We start from the raw sequence: 15152 nt of genomic DNA, 5'->3' as shown, positions 1-15152 counted from the left end.
GGTTAGTGCTTGCTCTTTTCTTGGAGGGATACCCCGCCAATCAGGTCCACCAGAACGAAGATTCCCATCAAGGACACTGTCAACATGTCAATCGCGTGAGGCTTGTCAGTGAACCGTTGCGGCCTTGTGGAAGAGAGGAGAGGAAATGTTTCAATGTTGGTGACACGTCAGGTAGAAGACTGGTCGAACATGGAGTCTCGGATGCGCGAGCGGGCGAGGGATCATCGCTGGCCGCGAGCGGCAGAAGAAGTTCGAGAACAAATTGGGTGCGGAGGCTCTGGGGCCCGGTGGATACACTACATTTATTATCCACCAGAACGGATGGAGAAACCTGGAACTTGGATGGAAGTTGAGCAACAACCTGGAAGCAACTGGCATCTCGCAGTTTCAGAAATCCGCAGGCTGTTCCCCACCCGATGTGTGTTGACATTGACCGGATTATTATGTATTGCATAACTCCGTACGGAGTATTGTATCCGTATGTGTGAACAGATGAACGGCTGAGCGGTGTTGATATCGCCAAGCTGCTAGGCGATGTCCCCCTTTTCTTCAGCGGGTACCGGGACGGCGCTAAGAAACCCGGCCACGGGCCTGGCCCGGTGGTTGAGGTGTCGCGTGCTCCAGGGCAGCGACGGGACGCGGAGCTGTCGTTTGTTGACGGCGAAGAGGGCGGAGTGGCCGGTTGGCCGGAAGCTGGCGACGGAGCAGTCAACAGTCAGTCATGAAGTTAAATCCGAGAATCTCGATGCGGTCAACACAAAGTCCCGGCAGCATCGTTGGAGGGGTGTGGGGTTGAAACGTGCGGCAAATGCCAAGAAGTTTGGTGGTGCACAGTGTCTAACCTTTGTGCCTGTTTGTCGGCAAAACGGCAAATCGCCAAGACCATCTGTGCCGTGGCCACGCAACGGTGGAGGGTGTGAGGGCATTCGACAAACTTGACTGGAAAGACGATGTCGCATTCTGCTCACTGACGGAGGATATGGAAGAGGCAGTCGGGCCGGGGGACGGGGTCTTCGTCTGCTCAAATCAAGATGGGATGACGGGCAGTGTAAGTGGAATGGCTCCTTGGCTCCTTCAAAAGAAAAATCAGGGACGGATCACCGGTGCACGCCCACACCGCACGACAGCGGGAGGAAAGGCAGCCACACCCGTCGCAGAGCCCACGAGTTCGTAGCACAGGGAGAACAACTGTCTAGGACTGCCCAAGACAGTAAGCTGTCGTCGCTGCCGCTGGCGCTGTCGTCGTGGGCGTCTTCTTTTTATACACACGGATACTGGGCCCTCAGTCCGTCTTGGAAACAAAAACGGAGAAGTGGGGCAGCCCAAATCCCGGCTCTCCAGTCCACCGTCTGTCCAGGGGCCGGGATGGATGGGCTGTCCCAAGTGGCTGCATGTGGCTGCGCGGGATGTGCAGGCTGAAGCCATAAGGAGTGACGCCTTTCTTGATCAGCTTCGGAGGCAATTGTTGATGGGCTGAGAAGGATTTGTGTTGGAGCTGGATGATGACGAATTGAATGAGCAATGAGGTGAAGCCCTCTTCTGTACGGAAAAGGAGAGTTGTGCTCTTCACTGCCCGCCCCCTGCAGTCAAGCGTGGTAGTGGTGTGTTGTTGGAGGACTTGGCGGTTTGCTGGGCGTTCTGGGCATGCTGGGGGGCTCGCTACGGTTCCATCTCCCTGTAACGTGTAAAAATATAGGCCGGGCACTGATGTCGCCTCTTGGTTCAAAAAAAAAACAGGAATTCCCCTTCCACTTCTCCATGTCCGCCACCAAATCCGCGCCCTGGTTTTTTACCACCTTTTAATACCTATAATCTTGGGACGCCCTCGACGAATCCCCTTCCGAGGCCCGCTGCCCTTTCCAAACCACCCAATTCCCCAACGACGCCAACGTCCGACCCAGCCTCAGCAGTGCTACGCGAGCACAAGAAGCAATCACGGCGCAGGGGCAACGACAAGAAGCGAACGAAGCCTCACGACCGCCCAATTTGACAAGCTCTGCGCAACTCCAGATGCAACGGGCCTTGCTGTCAACTTTCACCGACTGAAATCAACCTATCTTTGCTACGCTTGCACTGACGACGACCTCGCTCTGTCTTCTGTCGACTCTCTCTCTCTCGATGCTCCGCTGCCAATAATAATTAGCCTCTCCTTTTTTTTCCTGTTTCTCCGCCGACATCTGGAACCTCTGGATCATTCCATCTCGGCCCCGACCTCCGACGACTCGGTCTCCTCTATTTTTGCGGCTTCTCCACTTGTCTTCACCACACTCCTTTTGGGCGACACACACATAGCCGCGACGACCGAACATCCTGTGGCTTGCTTGTCCCCTTTTTTCTCTCCACCTCAGGGTTTTGTGGGGGAGGATCATCGCATAGGGATTTGTCTTGTATTAATTTTTCCCCGACTTCTTTTCCGGCCTTGACGGCACTTTTCGACTGTTTAGTTCACCATGGCTGCTCGACCGAATCAACGAAACATCAAGTGGGTGGAGGTACGTGGCAACATTTTCTCGGATTTTGTCGACCGCTCGGGTGTCCCCGTGCCTGTGTCCGCCTTTGCCTTTGCAGCCACCTCCGGGTCCGGCTCCGAGTGGTCCTGCATGGTCCGGTGACGATTGATAGACGACGGTTTCCCCAGCTTCCACCCGTTCCAGTGCTGACTGTTTTTTTTTTTATTACGCCCACAGGGTCTTCGAGGTGTCACATCGGCTCTCGTTATCACCACCCACATTGCCCGCGCTTTGGATTTTCCACTTTTCTGGCCAGCCGACTCTAAGGGAGAGGCTCCCAGATTGCTGCAATATCCTTACCTGCGCATCCCATACCAAGGACGAATTGGCGTGCCCATCTTCGCCTTCTTGACGGGCTTTGTATGTGCCAATAAGCCATTAAAGCTCGCCTACCAACAGGGCAATGCGCCAGCTGCGCTCAAGACGATTGCGAGGAGCGCTTTCCGGCGCCCTCCGCGCCTGATGCTTCCAGCTCTTATTGCCACCCTGATCAGCTTCTTCATGTCGGTTCTCGGTGCCTACCGGGCCGCCAACCGCTGTGACGCTTTCTGGGTGCGTTTCGATGCGCCGGACCCAATGCCACTGGGCGACAACATCCGCAGACTCTTCCGCTCCTCCTTGACGACATGGACCAATACCGAGAACGTTTATGACCGGCATCAGTGGGCCATGCGCCCGCTGCTCATCGGAGCTTTCCAAGTGTATATCGTGTTGGCTGCCACCATCGGGATGCGTTTCAAGTACCGTGTTCTGGTGCATGTTCTCCTGATCACGTACTGGTTGATGAATGTTGGACACTTGACTGGTACGTCATAGCTGTGCACGGACCATACATCTGATTTTAAACTGACATCTTTTGGACAAACAGAAACCTTTGGTGCTATGCTTGCGCTTGGGACCCTTCTTGCCGAACTCTCCCAGCACCGTCCCACGCAAAACTTTATCACCTCTCACCAGCGCCTTCTCACCTGCGTCGTTGCCCCCTTCTTACTCTTGGTCGGTGGCTATGTCGGCTCGTACCCGCAAGAGCATGAGGACTGGGCCCCTTGGTCCATGAGCCTCCACAAGTTCCTCCTGAATCCGGTTGATGGTCAGAACCAGGGCAGTTTCTTGGTACCTAAGGGGTCCAATGTCCACCGACGAACATCAGCCTTTTTCATCATGTGCACCTCAATCTCCATCTTTATCTCGCCCTTCATCCAGAAGCTTCTCTCGCATCGTCTTCTGATCTGGCTCGGACACCACTCTTTCGCTGTCTACCTCACCCACGGAACCATCCTCCGCACTGTTGGCATGTGGATTGTGTATGGGATCACTGGAGAGCCCTGGGAACCCGCCGGTAAGAACGAAGACGGGTCCCAGAAGCAGCAGGAGTACCTCCACCCCAAGTCCCGCGCCCACAAGATGGCCTCGATTTTGGTTTTCACCACCCTTACGTACATTGCCGCCTGGGCCTGGATGAAGTACGTGGATACGGCCTGCGCGAGAGCCACCCAGTGGCTGGAGAAGAAGGTGTTTGACGATGACAACGAGGAAGGCAAGGCCGGCTTGGCCGAGAAGGGATTCCTGCTCAACGGCAACGGCACAAGCCCAGCCGACGGGGACAGGCCGAAGCAGGCCCAGTCATAAGGGGGCGTTTAATCCAGCATAATAATTTGTTCACTTCTAGAATTTTTGTTTGGATACCATGTGATATTTGTGGGAGGTCATAAAACCGGAGATATCAGGGGGCGAGGGCTCAGAGGAAGAAATAGAGGCCAATTTCGCATCAACACATCATCACGCAGGAATACCCGGGACATATATGTGAGGGTGGGATATTCCGATTTGCAGCCACAGTTGTGCGAAACGTGGTCTGTGTTGCGAACACTCTCCTTTGTCATCAGATCATATCTGCCAACCGATTCTTCTCTTTATGGTCTTGAGTAACCTCTGGCAGTGCACTCGGGCCAGACATCAAACTTGCCTACCATATTTATTTACACTTTGCAAAAGATATGTATATACACGAGCAAACATAATGCAGCTTGGATGATAGATGGCTATATTGGGAGGAGAAGGGATCTTTTGTGTCAAGAGGGGGGGGGGGTCTGGAGTAGAGAATAATGTTGATGCCTATTGCATTCTTCTTCTATCCTTTCTGCCTACCTGTATACACCGTGACAGCCAGCAAAACGACGCAGTGAATACGCCGCGCCCCGAGAGGATGACCTCCTCCCGCCCGGCAACTCGGCATTTGACCTGGTGTGTTTCCGATGCGACCCAAGCAAAAAGAAGGTGTGGCTGTCGATTCCTTCGCTGCAGTTGGTTCGAGCTTTTGAGTCCGAGATCGGATTTTTGTTGCATGTCGACGAGGCCAAAGTTCTTGGAAGTGACGACGATGGCGCAGGAAACCTGTTTACCTTGACCTGGGGGTCTCTTGGCCTTACTCGTCGTGGACGTGAGGCCTTTGTGTCTGCGGTTTTTGGCAACCATTTTTCCATGCAGAGTCCATGTCATGAGCAACGTGGGCAGGTCGGGCAACAAAGCCTATTGCAAGTGGCACAGCACAAACTACGACGAAGGTGGGCAATAGATGTACCTTTGTCTAAAGACCACTCTACACAAGGATAACAACCGACATTGCAACAGCTCTCGTTGATGGTCTAAATCTTCTAGCAAACCCCTCTCACTAGTACGGGTAATCATCATACGGATACTCATCAAACTCGTCAAACTCATCATACTCTGGCGCGTTAGGCCTCGGGCAAGGCTGATACACCGGAACATCCCTCTTTGGCCGCTTCTCCTCCTCCTCGAGCTCGTCACAATCCACCTCAAACACCACCCCCTTCTCCTCAAACGCGAGCTTCACCCCCATAAAGTGCTCATCAGCCTCCACCGCCCCCTCCAGCACCCACGTCCACGGAATCTTGCACACCAGCATCACCTTCTTCAGCCGGTTGGTCGTCACATCAAGCGACTTTGCAAACCTCATCAGCATCTCCACCGCCGCCTGACGATACGCCTTTTCCCGGGTGTAATGCTCCACCTTCTTTTTCGACTTCCACATCTTCATGTCAAAGTACAGCTTCTCATACCGCCACCACCAGTCCTCAATCGTCAGCTCCATCAAATTGGGTGGGAGCAGTGACAGGAGAGGGAGAACAGCCGCGTTTTTCATGTTTCCGTACAGCGTCTCGAGCTGAATGCACAGCTTCTCCAGGTTTTTAAGCTCGGGCAGGCAAATGATCCTCCCTTCTGGGCCGACAAGCTTCTCCATGTTCTTGAGGCTCGTCCACCCGACATCGAGGTTCTTGAGGTGCTTCTTGCCGTATTGTTGCAAGCCCAGGTTGAGCGACTCGTGGTCTTCCTCCTCTGGGCCGTGAACGCGGGGCCACCTTACCGGCCCGTCGTCTTCGATCCGGCGAGGGGTTACGTACAGTGTCTCCAGGTAAGGGGCGAACTTCAACAGGTAGTGAAGATGGTGAGGCATTACCATGCTGTTGTGGAGGTAGATGTGCTTGATGCCGCCGAGGTAAGGGTAGTCTGGAGGGAGGGAGGCCATTGTCTTGTAAAACTGGGTAGAGCCAGGATGTATGGCATGAAGCCTGGCCATGATGTTTTGGTTGAGGTTGACGATGGGGTTGGTCCAGTCGCCGCTGTCGCAGGTGACTTCGACCGTGGCGAGCTTGGGCAGAGCCGCAAACAGGGGAAAGTAGGTGTTGCATTTGACGCCGTAGTTGTCTGGGATGTCGCAGTCACACTCGTCGATCTCGAGGTGCTTGATCATTTCGGTGTCACCCTGCAAGAGGAGGGTATGAATGTGTTGGTAAGGGCGCTCTTCATTTTTCACGCTAGGGTCGCGAGCCAGGTCGAACTCATGTAAGTCGCCGTGCATTTTGTGAAACAGGATGTTGTAATCGCCGTCCTCGTCACAGATGGGGACCTCTAGGAGGAGCGTCTCTACCCTCTTGCAGCTGGCGAGCACCATGGAGAAGATGTTTTGAGGCAGACCGTCATAGTAAGGCTGCATCCAGTGACTGCAAACTGAACCTGCCTGTATGATTGAGTTGCGGACGTACTGGGCAATGACTCCGGGGGCGTCGGATGGCTTGAACCTGCCGAGCTGCTCATGCATCGCTTCTTTCACCCCGCGGATGACATTGTTGCGGGTCAGCGTGATGTGACATGAGAGAAAGCGGGTGTGTAATCCGTAGTGTGGAAACTCAGCCAGGGTGCGGAAAAGAAGGAGCATGGTTCGTGGGTTGGTGATGGCGATGACGCGGTAGAGGAGGGGGTGAGCCATTTCACGAAAGGTCCTCGTGACGAGGCAGAGACTGGCGAGGGCGCGACGGCACAGAATGAACTCATACCATGGCTCGCCTTCAAACATCTGCGCGAGGGCGACAGGGCCTGTCTCGCCGATTTCAGGCGGAGTTGGAATGAGACACTCGACGATGCCCATCAGAATCTCTGGCGGAAGCGTTGCCAAGGTAAGCGGGCTGCGTGCAGCAGCATAGCTAGTAATATCCATGATGCAGTTCGACCGGTATCTTTATGCACCTTTGATACCGATGGGGCGATGAGGTGCTGGAATGTCACGAGGCCGGAGTGAAGTTGTTGAAGTTTCCATGCTTCACCGGGGGACAGCAGGCAGTGGTTGCTGGTGGGGTGTTTTGGTGAATGGGTGGGCATTTCTGATAAGATAAATACCCTAACCCTAGGACCATTTATCGCCGACCACGTCAACTCTGTCTTGCAAACTGCAGAATGTTTTGCGGAATCTCCGAGGAAAAGTGAGAGGTATAAATCGTAGAGAAATATTATGATCAATGTCCAAACACACTGAATCAACATGAACACCACGGTTCTGTTCACTGTGACTCCAAACAGTCGACCCAGTTTATAGGACTTGGAGCGAGATGCTTTCGTCGGCCACACCCACCAAGGAAGTGATACAGCGATATTGTTGATGCAGTTGATGTTCTTGTCGGCATCGCCATGATCAAATACGAAGCCCTTTTAACCAAAAGAGTTGTTCACTGTCACAAACCAGATATTTTCTGCCGATAAACGGTCGAAACGGAAGTTGGTCAGTGTTTTTGGTGACGCCGAGCACCGAGTGATGCTTCCATCCACTGTGACCTGGAGGGATGCTTCGGAAACTGTCGAGGACCCCAGCAACGAGTGTGCTTCCGGCCAGAAGGTTCCATCCATGTTGGGGGTTCTGTGTTGAAGCACATTTTCGGGATGTAGTTGGATGCATTCCACGTGAAGCCTTTTTGCATGAAGTTTTGCAAATCATCAAGATAGCAGGTGTATGTGCCAAAGATACACCAGGGCTGTTAGTTCATGACATTCCTCTGATATGCTGGGTGAAATGGAACCACGCAGTAGAAAATCCTATATCTCGGGCGACCGTTGGAGACCAACGTTTTTTCTTCAATCAGTGGGAAGAAATCTGTCAGTGGGTGGCCGTCCAGGAGCTCCTTCGTTTCAGGATCCATTCTTGTAGCTGGCGGAGTGCATGGAGAAAGAATGAAACTTGCAGAGTGTAACAAAAAAAAACGTTCAGATACAGCCTGGCAGCCAAGAAAGGTGGAGCTAAGGGCTGCAAAACCCGAAACCCTATTTTTCAGAGCCGTTTGTCGGATTATGTTTCCACAACTTGCGCCGTTAGGCACCCTGTCTTGCGTGGACCAGAAGCCCATCTCAGATTGTCACCATCATCAAGTTCTAAGAAGAAACCTAGAAGTTTCTCCACATCCAACCTAAGGTACGACGAATCGACTTCGCGATGCCCCGAGAGATTTATCGAAGAGTATCCTTAACTCATCAACCAGTAGTTGGAACCTCGACTCATCAACGGTTTACTAATCGTCAACACTTTTGACGGTTGACAAGCCGTTGTCAGCTAACCATTGCACTGTTATCTGTAAGCGGCAGCTAGCATCACGACCATCATGAATCCATGATTCAGGAGATTGAACCGGTAGTTATGACTCGAAATTCAGACTTGTTTCGAAGCTATCACTCATTTGCGGCGCGATTTGCAGTGCACGAATCTTGATCACTTATTGGGTACGGCTTCTACTTAAGGGTCAGGCGTCTCCCTCAACCAACAACGTGGGACTATCTGCAGACCGTTTTTCAAATGCTTTTCCTCAGCTATCCGTACTAAAGCACACCGTCGACCTGTAAAGATGTCAAAAATGGCGGCTGAAGCTAGGAACGGCCCGGTTGGCATTGGCAAGAAACGGTCTGACAAGTTCACTGCCCCGTTGCAAGGCTGCTTGTGATGATGATCAGGGGTTTCCTGGACAGTCAACCACATACCTTAAAGTGTATGCGTCAAGTTGTCTTTTTGCTATCTTTTTTCTTCTGTGTACCTGCCTTTTTCTGGCTGGGAAGGCTGGGAAAAGAGGAAGCCCCTGCCACTTTTCAGAGCTTCTCAGTTGGGATCGAATATCAAGATCGCTCACACTCTCTTTACCATGTGGGCTTCACTCCTTTGTTCCGCCCTACTTGCAGCCATTGCCTTTCCGCTCATTGGAAACAGCCTGGCAATCCCTGCCTCATCTCACTCATTTAAGAACCAGCTTGAGGGAAGAGACGATCTTGAGAAGAGAGATGAGCTCGACAAACCTCCGATATACCCGCCATTTTCCGAAGACACGCAAAACAAGCACCTGCGCTTTGACTACCCCTGGATGCATTGGAGATCAAGACCATGGGAAGAGGGCTACTACCCAATTCACTGCGTTCATGAAGCCCAGTTCAACAACCTTTGGATTCTAGACTTTCAAGTCCGAGATGTGTGGTTCGAAGACTGCGGCGTCCCGTGGACGGTGTGTAGACACAAGGATGCAAAGGAAAAGTGGTATAGCATCTTGGATGTCAGTGTTTCCAAACAAAAGCCGAGAGATGATCTGGCGATACATTACTGACATCTCACCAGACCCTTAGCCAAGTCCCCGTAGGCATGCGCCAGTACGTCGCCAACCTGGTCATCCTGCCCGGCCCCATCGATGGCGGACAGGGCTTTACCATCCAAGCTGCGGCCTACACCCGCGGCTCCGTTTTGGTTTTCTCTCCCACTTACTTCAAGCTTGGTGTCTTATTCCATGAGATCACCCACATCATGGACATGGTAGCCCTCGCCCCGTTCCTCGAGAGTCAAGGGTTTCCCGAGGGAACGCCCTTCTCGAGAACAAAGTATTGGAAGTACGCCTACGGAAATGACACCGCCGTGCCAACTCCTTACTCTAGGGCGTCGTGGCAGGAAGACTTTGCCGATGCGGGGAGATGGGCGATGAGTGACATCAGCAGGTACAGAGGGTTGCGGGAGTACAGCAAGGGTTGGGGGGCGTGCAGGACGCAGATTCGGGCCTTCCAGTGGTGGATGATGCCGATGATATTTCCAAAGAAGGGGATATGCACCGGTAAGGTGGAGGGTGGCTACGCGGTGAAGGTGGTGGTGGTAGAGGGACAGAATCCGCTGGTTTCTCTTTTCCAACCAGGGCCTGAGAGTCGGGAGGAAGGCAGGAAAAGGCCAAATACCAAGGTGGCAGGGTCAGGCGTGGCACCCATTGTGCTGCCAGCTGGTGCTGCCAACATGTTCTTTGCTTACCATGGGGCTTGAGGGAGGGTTTCTTTTTGTAAAAAGTTTCACATAGATTGCCGGCTCACAATTAGAGTAGATACATAGATACATTCGTGACCTTTTCGGTTTCATCAGAAAAAGTATATAGAGAAAGTGTAAGTTAAAAGAACACGCAAAAAGTGATCAACAACGTGCCTAATCGCTGGGACATCAAATCGTGAACATGGCTACCGACTCCACCAAGCCCCCCTAGCCCCTGACCGTTGCCCCGCCAACTTCCACACCAGATTTGGGTTGTGGATCAGCGGGTCTGGTCTCAATAACGCATCTCCTCCCCTTTCTATTCCAATACACACTTGTGCATCTTGAATCGCTGGCCACATCGACCCACTGATTTGCATACTTGATCCAGAGGTTGTCCCAATCGGTCCACCAGAAGTCCGTTGAGATGCACCCGTTACCGCCGTGAATCGAGACTACGTAGGGGAGCCCAGGGGCATTTGGAGCAGTTGTCCAAACGTCACCCATGTGTGTGCAGTTGAGATCGAAGTGAACCGAGAAGTTTGGGAGGCGAAGGGTGGTGTAGAGTTTCCAGCCCAGGAAACTACCGTCGCCAAACGTGATAGTGAATGCCCCGCTGGGTTGGACTGGTATCAGTAGGAGCACAGAAAGTGAGTATGGATAAGCTGAAGTCTCTTACCAATCTACTTCACCGAAGGTATCATCCCAAGTACAAGGTTTGTCATCACCAAGTTTAAGGACTTGGGACTGGCTCTGATGGTCCGTTCGATGATCTGCAGATGAAGGAGGTGCAGAGAAGACATTCAAGGCGCAATACGCCAGGTAGATCAGCAGTAGCCTGAGCATTGTTTATCAAAATCTTGGAAAAATTTGTGGGTGAAGTTATGCTCTGCGGTTCTTGGATGCCAGAAAGTCTGACCTGCTCTTATACAGCTCACCAACCCCGATTTGTTGCCACACTCCGGTGACAGCCCGAGACAGTACCTACCCGTGTATTGATGGAGTAGATAGGTACTTGAAGACTGTCTCGCTCAGACTGCCTACCGTGGGCCAAGCTGGGCATTGAAAATCGCCTACCAGGTGCTCAAGTTCAGGTAGGCACACAAAAGCTCTGCATAGTGACTATGGACCATGTTTCGGACAGCTCGGACAGGAGGGAGGGATCCCGTATTAAGGTAAGTTGAACTTTGTTTCAGCCTTGTCAGACAGTGTCTCATTTACCGGCTGCCAAAAGTTCTAGGGTGTAACAGCAATGCCACGTTCACCTTCAGCTCTGCCCGAGTCCCAAACCGAACAATCTATCTGTCCAACTGCTTAGCGCAACCAGAAAACAAGATTGAACAATTTACACAGACAGCACTCGGCCCGATGCCCAAAAGTCCCTCAACCGATCGGTGCCGCCGAGAAACCTTCCTTTCAACACTTTCCATCCACCATGCGAGACAAACAACCTAACTCCCATCAGTCCCTCCACTCCACCCGACCTTCCTCCTCCTCCTCATCCCGACAAACCTTACACCCAACCTTGAAATCAGTATGATCACAAGGTTCCACCAACGGCACCCAAGCCAACCCCCCGCCTCCCCCCTCTCCCCCCCGACCATCCACCCTATCCGCGCAAACCCTCCCCACCGGCGCACCACCCAAACCACCATCCAACGAGTCCTTTCCATCATTCCTCGGCAGCCTACACCACCAAATCCAATCCTTCAACTCGCACTGCCTCGCACACCTCGTCTCTAGTCCCAACTCCTCGCATCGATAATGAGGCTTGATGCTCCCGTATGCACAGCCTTCTTCCCCTTCTGGACCGGGGCAGATGGGGGGGACATAAGGGGACATGTCAAACGCTTGGACTGCCCATAGGGACCAGGTGAGGGTTGTGCTGGTGGGCGGGGAGATGGAGGTTGAGGAGGGGGAGTGGATGATAGTGCGGGAGAGAATTTCGGTTTGGGTGAGGGGGTAGGGGAAGATGGATTCGAAGTCGGGAGAAAGAGGCCAGGGGTCTAGGAGGGTGATGTGGTCGATGGTGGTGGCGGATGGGGTGGAGGGGTTGGTGTAGGTTGTTGTGAGGGTTGTTGTGATGGTGGTGGGGTAGGTGGTTGTGGTTGAGGGAGGTGATTGGGCTGTTGTTGAGCTGATTAGGGCTACGGCGAGCCACAGTTGGTATGTTGGGCCCATGGCCTGCTAAAGACTGCTGATGTTGTCTTTCAAGGTCACAGCTGTCTGTTTCAAGAGCCAGGTCTTCAATGCAAAGACATTGCATCTGCTTGGCATACTGGGTTGTACATATAAGCACCATGAAAGTGCGGAGTTCAGCTACGTGCACCCACAGCTTAGCCGAAGGCTGATGCTCTTTTACCCGCAAAGTTGTGTGCCAGCAGAGTATTTGTCCAGAGTGATAAAGCCGGTAGATAGAAAGCTTCCAAAGAATCTGCAAGGCCACAAAGTGTAAGGCCAATGGTGCCTACACCAAGCACATCAGGGATGCAAGATGGGTAAAAAACGGTTCGAATAACATATGTACACGACGCACATGCTGCCTTGTCGACTGGGTGCCTGAATGTTGTTCCGATAGGCCTAAACCGTAGCTCCTGAGATCTGAACGGTATAGTCAACCCCGGTATTCGTCTCTGCTGTCAACTTGAACGGGTCAAACAGCACCAGATTCGCCGGAGTATTGACCACAACAAGCATGGCCTCCTCTCCATTTCCAACCGAAACATTCCCACTACTATTGACCAACTCAACATATCTCACAGCCCCGCTCGTCTGTCTCACCGCAAGGAAAGACGTCAACTTCCCCGCACCAGAAATCGTCACAGTGACACTGACGTTCACCGCCCCATTGGTCTTGAGCGGGGTGATGTTCGCACCCATATATCTAGGCCGTCTCGCACTTTTGACTCTATACCGCCCATTCCCCTGATTATCCAGATTGCCGTAGTTGATCTGCGACCTCTGGCTCCTCCACATGGCTTGAGCCTTGGGGTGGTTGATGTCCACAAAGGCCATCCGAGCCCAGTATTTTGCCACCACAGTCTGGATCTTCGTGCCACCAGGTGCGATGAGGCGTTCAAGCACGTGAAGCGGTGTCTCATCGCTGTATCGCTTGTACTGTGTCCAGACCCCGGGGAAGATGCTGGTGCCCAGTCCCTGAATCTGATCGGGGTTGCTGTGGAGGTAGGTCAGGAAGGGGAAGGCCTGGTAGTGGTTGGCTGTGTCGACTGTGCCGTCGACGATGACCTGATATGAGTCGCCAATGACCTTTTTGAGTTCAACTATGGTGTTGCCTTCAGGTTGGTTGTACTTTGCCCGTGCTGGGGCGCAGTGAGGAGAGGTGAGGTAGGTATCCGCCACGAAATTGGCGACGGTCTCCCACCAAGCACCGGTGCGGTACTGGTCGATCCACCACCCGGCCGAGTAGGTCAGGGCATGCCCAAACTCGTGAACGACGACACCTGGCTCTGCCATCCATGCTTTGACCACGTTGAGCCATGACAGTCCTCTGTTGAGGTCGAGGGGAGTGTTGGCGGCAGCTCCGGGAAGGGTTTCCACTTGGTAGACATTGAGCTTGTGCCAGGGCCCATTGTCGTGATCTTGTTTGTAGCTGAGTCCAGGGCTGCGCCATCCGAGGTCATTCACGAAGCAGGTGTATGCCGCCTCGAGCATGGCGATGGTCCTGTCGGCTACGGCATTGTCGGTTGCGCCGTAGATGCGGAAATGGGGGGAGTCTTTCCACCTAGTACCACCAGGGCCAACGTTTGGATTGGCTGTAAACTCGGCTGGTGGTGCTCTTGGTGAAACAAGTCCAGCTGAAGGCAGGGCATCAACAAGTGTTGACGCCCCCGATAAGAAGATGGCCTGAGTCAATACCTTCATGATGGTTGGCCAGACTAATGATGGTGGTCTGTATTATTCTACAACAACAGAGCAATGGCCTCATTATGTACAATCATCGACGTGGACAAGTACCGGCATTCATATCGTCTGTATCTCTCTTTGTGACTTCTCATTCGTGGGCTTTTATGGAAAAAATATATTAGCGCGTGGTCATGGACGTGACGGCGTTGAAATGCGGAGAAGAATACTCAACTGGGATAGAACTCCAGCCAAGGTCTTCCGCGCCGAATGTTACATTCCCATCAATTCGCTTTCGTCCTGGCCTGGTCACCTCAAGGCTCCTGTGAAACTTGGCGAACGCTTTTGCAGCTGCAATTGCAGACACCTCGAGCTTTATCTTCTGCAGAGCTGTCGGTATCACACTGTGGGAGGAATTGTAGGTATTTAGCCAATGTGTCGATACCATCACCAGTCAACAGGGCGTGTAGACATACAGTCGAGTCCAAGCAGTGGGCTAGGTCCATGATCAAGAGTTCTTCCCGTAGGTACTTCAAACAGGCGTCACCGCACCACTGGTTGCAATCGCCTCCGTTGCCCTTTAGGAGACCTGAGTTGCAGATGCAGGGAATAGTGTCACCAATTGCTGCAACGATTGTCGAACGGATGACAGCAATGGCAAGGCAAATGTTGAAAGATTTCATTTTCAGAGTTGACATGTGTCAGTTGAAATTAGAAAGGCGGGGTATGGCTGTCAATACAAGGCCACTTAAGAGGTATGAAACTGGGGGACCATGGGACTCTTAAAATGGGAGCAACCCTGAGATTTAGGCTGGAGAGCATCATGGAATGGCGGACAACGCTGTGGTTCCGAAAGTGTCTGAATAAAGAACTTATTCAGCACTGTGAACAGGTGTTATTCTGCCGACAGCTGGCTGGCAGTTGTGTGCCATTCAGGGGCGTCTCTGTTGTGGTCTTCCCCATTGTTGACGAGAGGCCGCTTGCGCACAAGTACCTGGAAAACTTATTTATGGCAGTTGTTCGTCCCTCATATCAAGAAGCCATATCACAGGCTCATTATGTTAAATCTTCTCTTGTTTTTTTTCTTTTATTCTTCAGATTCAGTGTACTCATAGAGTACCTAACCTTAACAAGTTCACCTAGTTACCTAGTTGCAATACGTGCTCGCATCGCCG

The 15152-nt window shown here is 52.6% G+C and overlaps 7 protein-coding genes across 7 annotated transcripts; 2 read left to right on the top strand and 5 right to left on the bottom strand.

The window, feature by feature from the left end:
- The first annotated feature begins 1079 nt into the window (after positions 1-1079).
- QC762_703970 (uncharacterized protein) lies at positions 1080-4653 on the top strand. Its single transcript, XM_062893246.1, has 3 exons — positions 1080-2492; positions 2688-3315; positions 3379-4653. The coding sequence occupies exons 1-3, from the start codon at positions 2451-2453 to the stop codon at positions 4137-4139; spliced, it is 1431 nt and encodes a 476-aa protein (XP_062738895.1). The 5' UTR covers positions 1080-2450; the 3' UTR covers positions 4140-4653.
- Positions 4654-5181: 528 nt separating this feature from the next.
- On the bottom strand, positions 5182-7999 carry QC762_703980 (uncharacterized protein; the record flags this gene model as incomplete). The annotated part of the gene is given in 4 exon segments (XM_062893247.1): positions 5182-7012; positions 7095-7189; positions 7206-7511; positions 7922-7999. The coding sequence occupies 4 exon segments, from the start codon at positions 7997-7999 to the stop codon at positions 5182-5184; spliced, it is 2310 nt and encodes a 769-aa protein (XP_062738894.1).
- Positions 8000-8646: 647 nt separating this feature from the next.
- Positions 8647-10198, top strand: QC762_703985 (uncharacterized protein). Its single transcript, XM_062893248.1, has 2 exons — positions 8647-9388; positions 9451-10198. The coding sequence occupies exons 1-2, from the start codon at positions 8987-8989 to the stop codon at positions 10132-10134; spliced, it is 1086 nt and encodes a 361-aa protein (XP_062738893.1). The 5' UTR covers positions 8647-8986; the 3' UTR covers positions 10135-10198.
- A 146-nt stretch (positions 10199-10344) lies between these two features.
- Positions 10345-11232, bottom strand: QC762_703990 (uncharacterized protein; the record flags this gene model as incomplete). Its single annotated transcript, XM_062893249.1, has 2 exons — positions 10796-11232; positions 10345-10732 (listed from the first exon to the last, which is right to left on the bottom strand). The coding sequence occupies exons 1-2, from the start codon at positions 10960-10962 to the stop codon at positions 10345-10347; spliced, it is 555 nt and encodes a 184-aa protein (XP_062738892.1). The 5' UTR covers positions 10963-11232.
- Positions 11233-11577: 345 nt separating this feature from the next.
- QC762_0104660 (uncharacterized protein) lies at positions 11578-12297 on the bottom strand (the record flags this gene model as incomplete). Its single annotated transcript, XM_062884240.1, has 1 exon — positions 11578-12297. The coding sequence occupies one exon, from the start codon at positions 12295-12297 to the stop codon at positions 11578-11580; it is 720 nt and encodes a 239-aa protein (XP_062738891.1).
- A 399-nt stretch (positions 12298-12696) lies between these two features.
- Positions 12697-13998, bottom strand: QC762_704000 (uncharacterized protein; the record flags this gene model as incomplete). Its single annotated transcript, XM_062893250.1, has 1 exon — positions 12697-13998. The coding sequence occupies one exon, from the start codon at positions 13996-13998 to the stop codon at positions 12697-12699; it is 1302 nt and encodes a 433-aa protein (XP_062738890.1).
- A 160-nt stretch (positions 13999-14158) lies between these two features.
- QC762_0104640 (uncharacterized protein) lies at positions 14159-14799 on the bottom strand (the record flags this gene model as incomplete). Its single annotated transcript, XM_062884239.1, has 2 exons — positions 14454-14799; positions 14159-14356 (listed from the first exon to the last, which is right to left on the bottom strand). Exons 1-2 carry the CDS (start codon positions 14673-14675, stop codon positions 14159-14161), a joined length of 420 nt encoding a protein of 139 aa, XP_062738889.1. The 5' UTR covers positions 14676-14799.
- Positions 14800-15152: the final 353 nt, after the last annotated feature.

This window comes from Podospora pseudocomata, chromosome 7, assembly GCF_035222375.1.
Source record: "Podospora pseudocomata strain CBS 415.72m chromosome 7, whole genome shotgun sequence".
Taxonomy (NCBI): domain Eukaryota; kingdom Fungi; phylum Ascomycota; class Sordariomycetes; order Sordariales; family Podosporaceae; genus Podospora; species Podospora pseudocomata.
This window is presented reverse-complemented; position numbering and strand designations above follow the sequence as displayed.

Bases quoted from the DNA above. Each gene is read 5' to 3' on its own strand.
- QC762_703970 (XM_062893246.1), top strand. From the start codon at position 2,451: ATGGCTGCTCGACCGAATCAACGAAACATCAAGTGGGTGGAG. The intron at 2,493-2,687 runs GTACGTGGCAAC...TTACGCCCACAG, and splicing joins GAAACATCAAGTGGGTGGAG to GGTCTTCGAGGTGTCACATC. The intron at 3,316-3,378 runs GTACGTCATAGC...TTGGACAAACAG, and splicing joins GAATGTTGGACACTTGACTG to AAACCTTTGGTGCTATGCTT.
- QC762_703985 (XM_062893248.1), top strand. From the start codon at position 8,987: ATGTGGGCTTCACTCCTTTGTTCCGCCCTACTTGCAGCCATTGCCTTT. The intron at 9,389-9,450 runs GTCAGTGTTTCC...ACATCTCACCAG, and splicing joins AGTGGTATAGCATCTTGGAT to ACCCTTAGCCAAGTCCCCGT.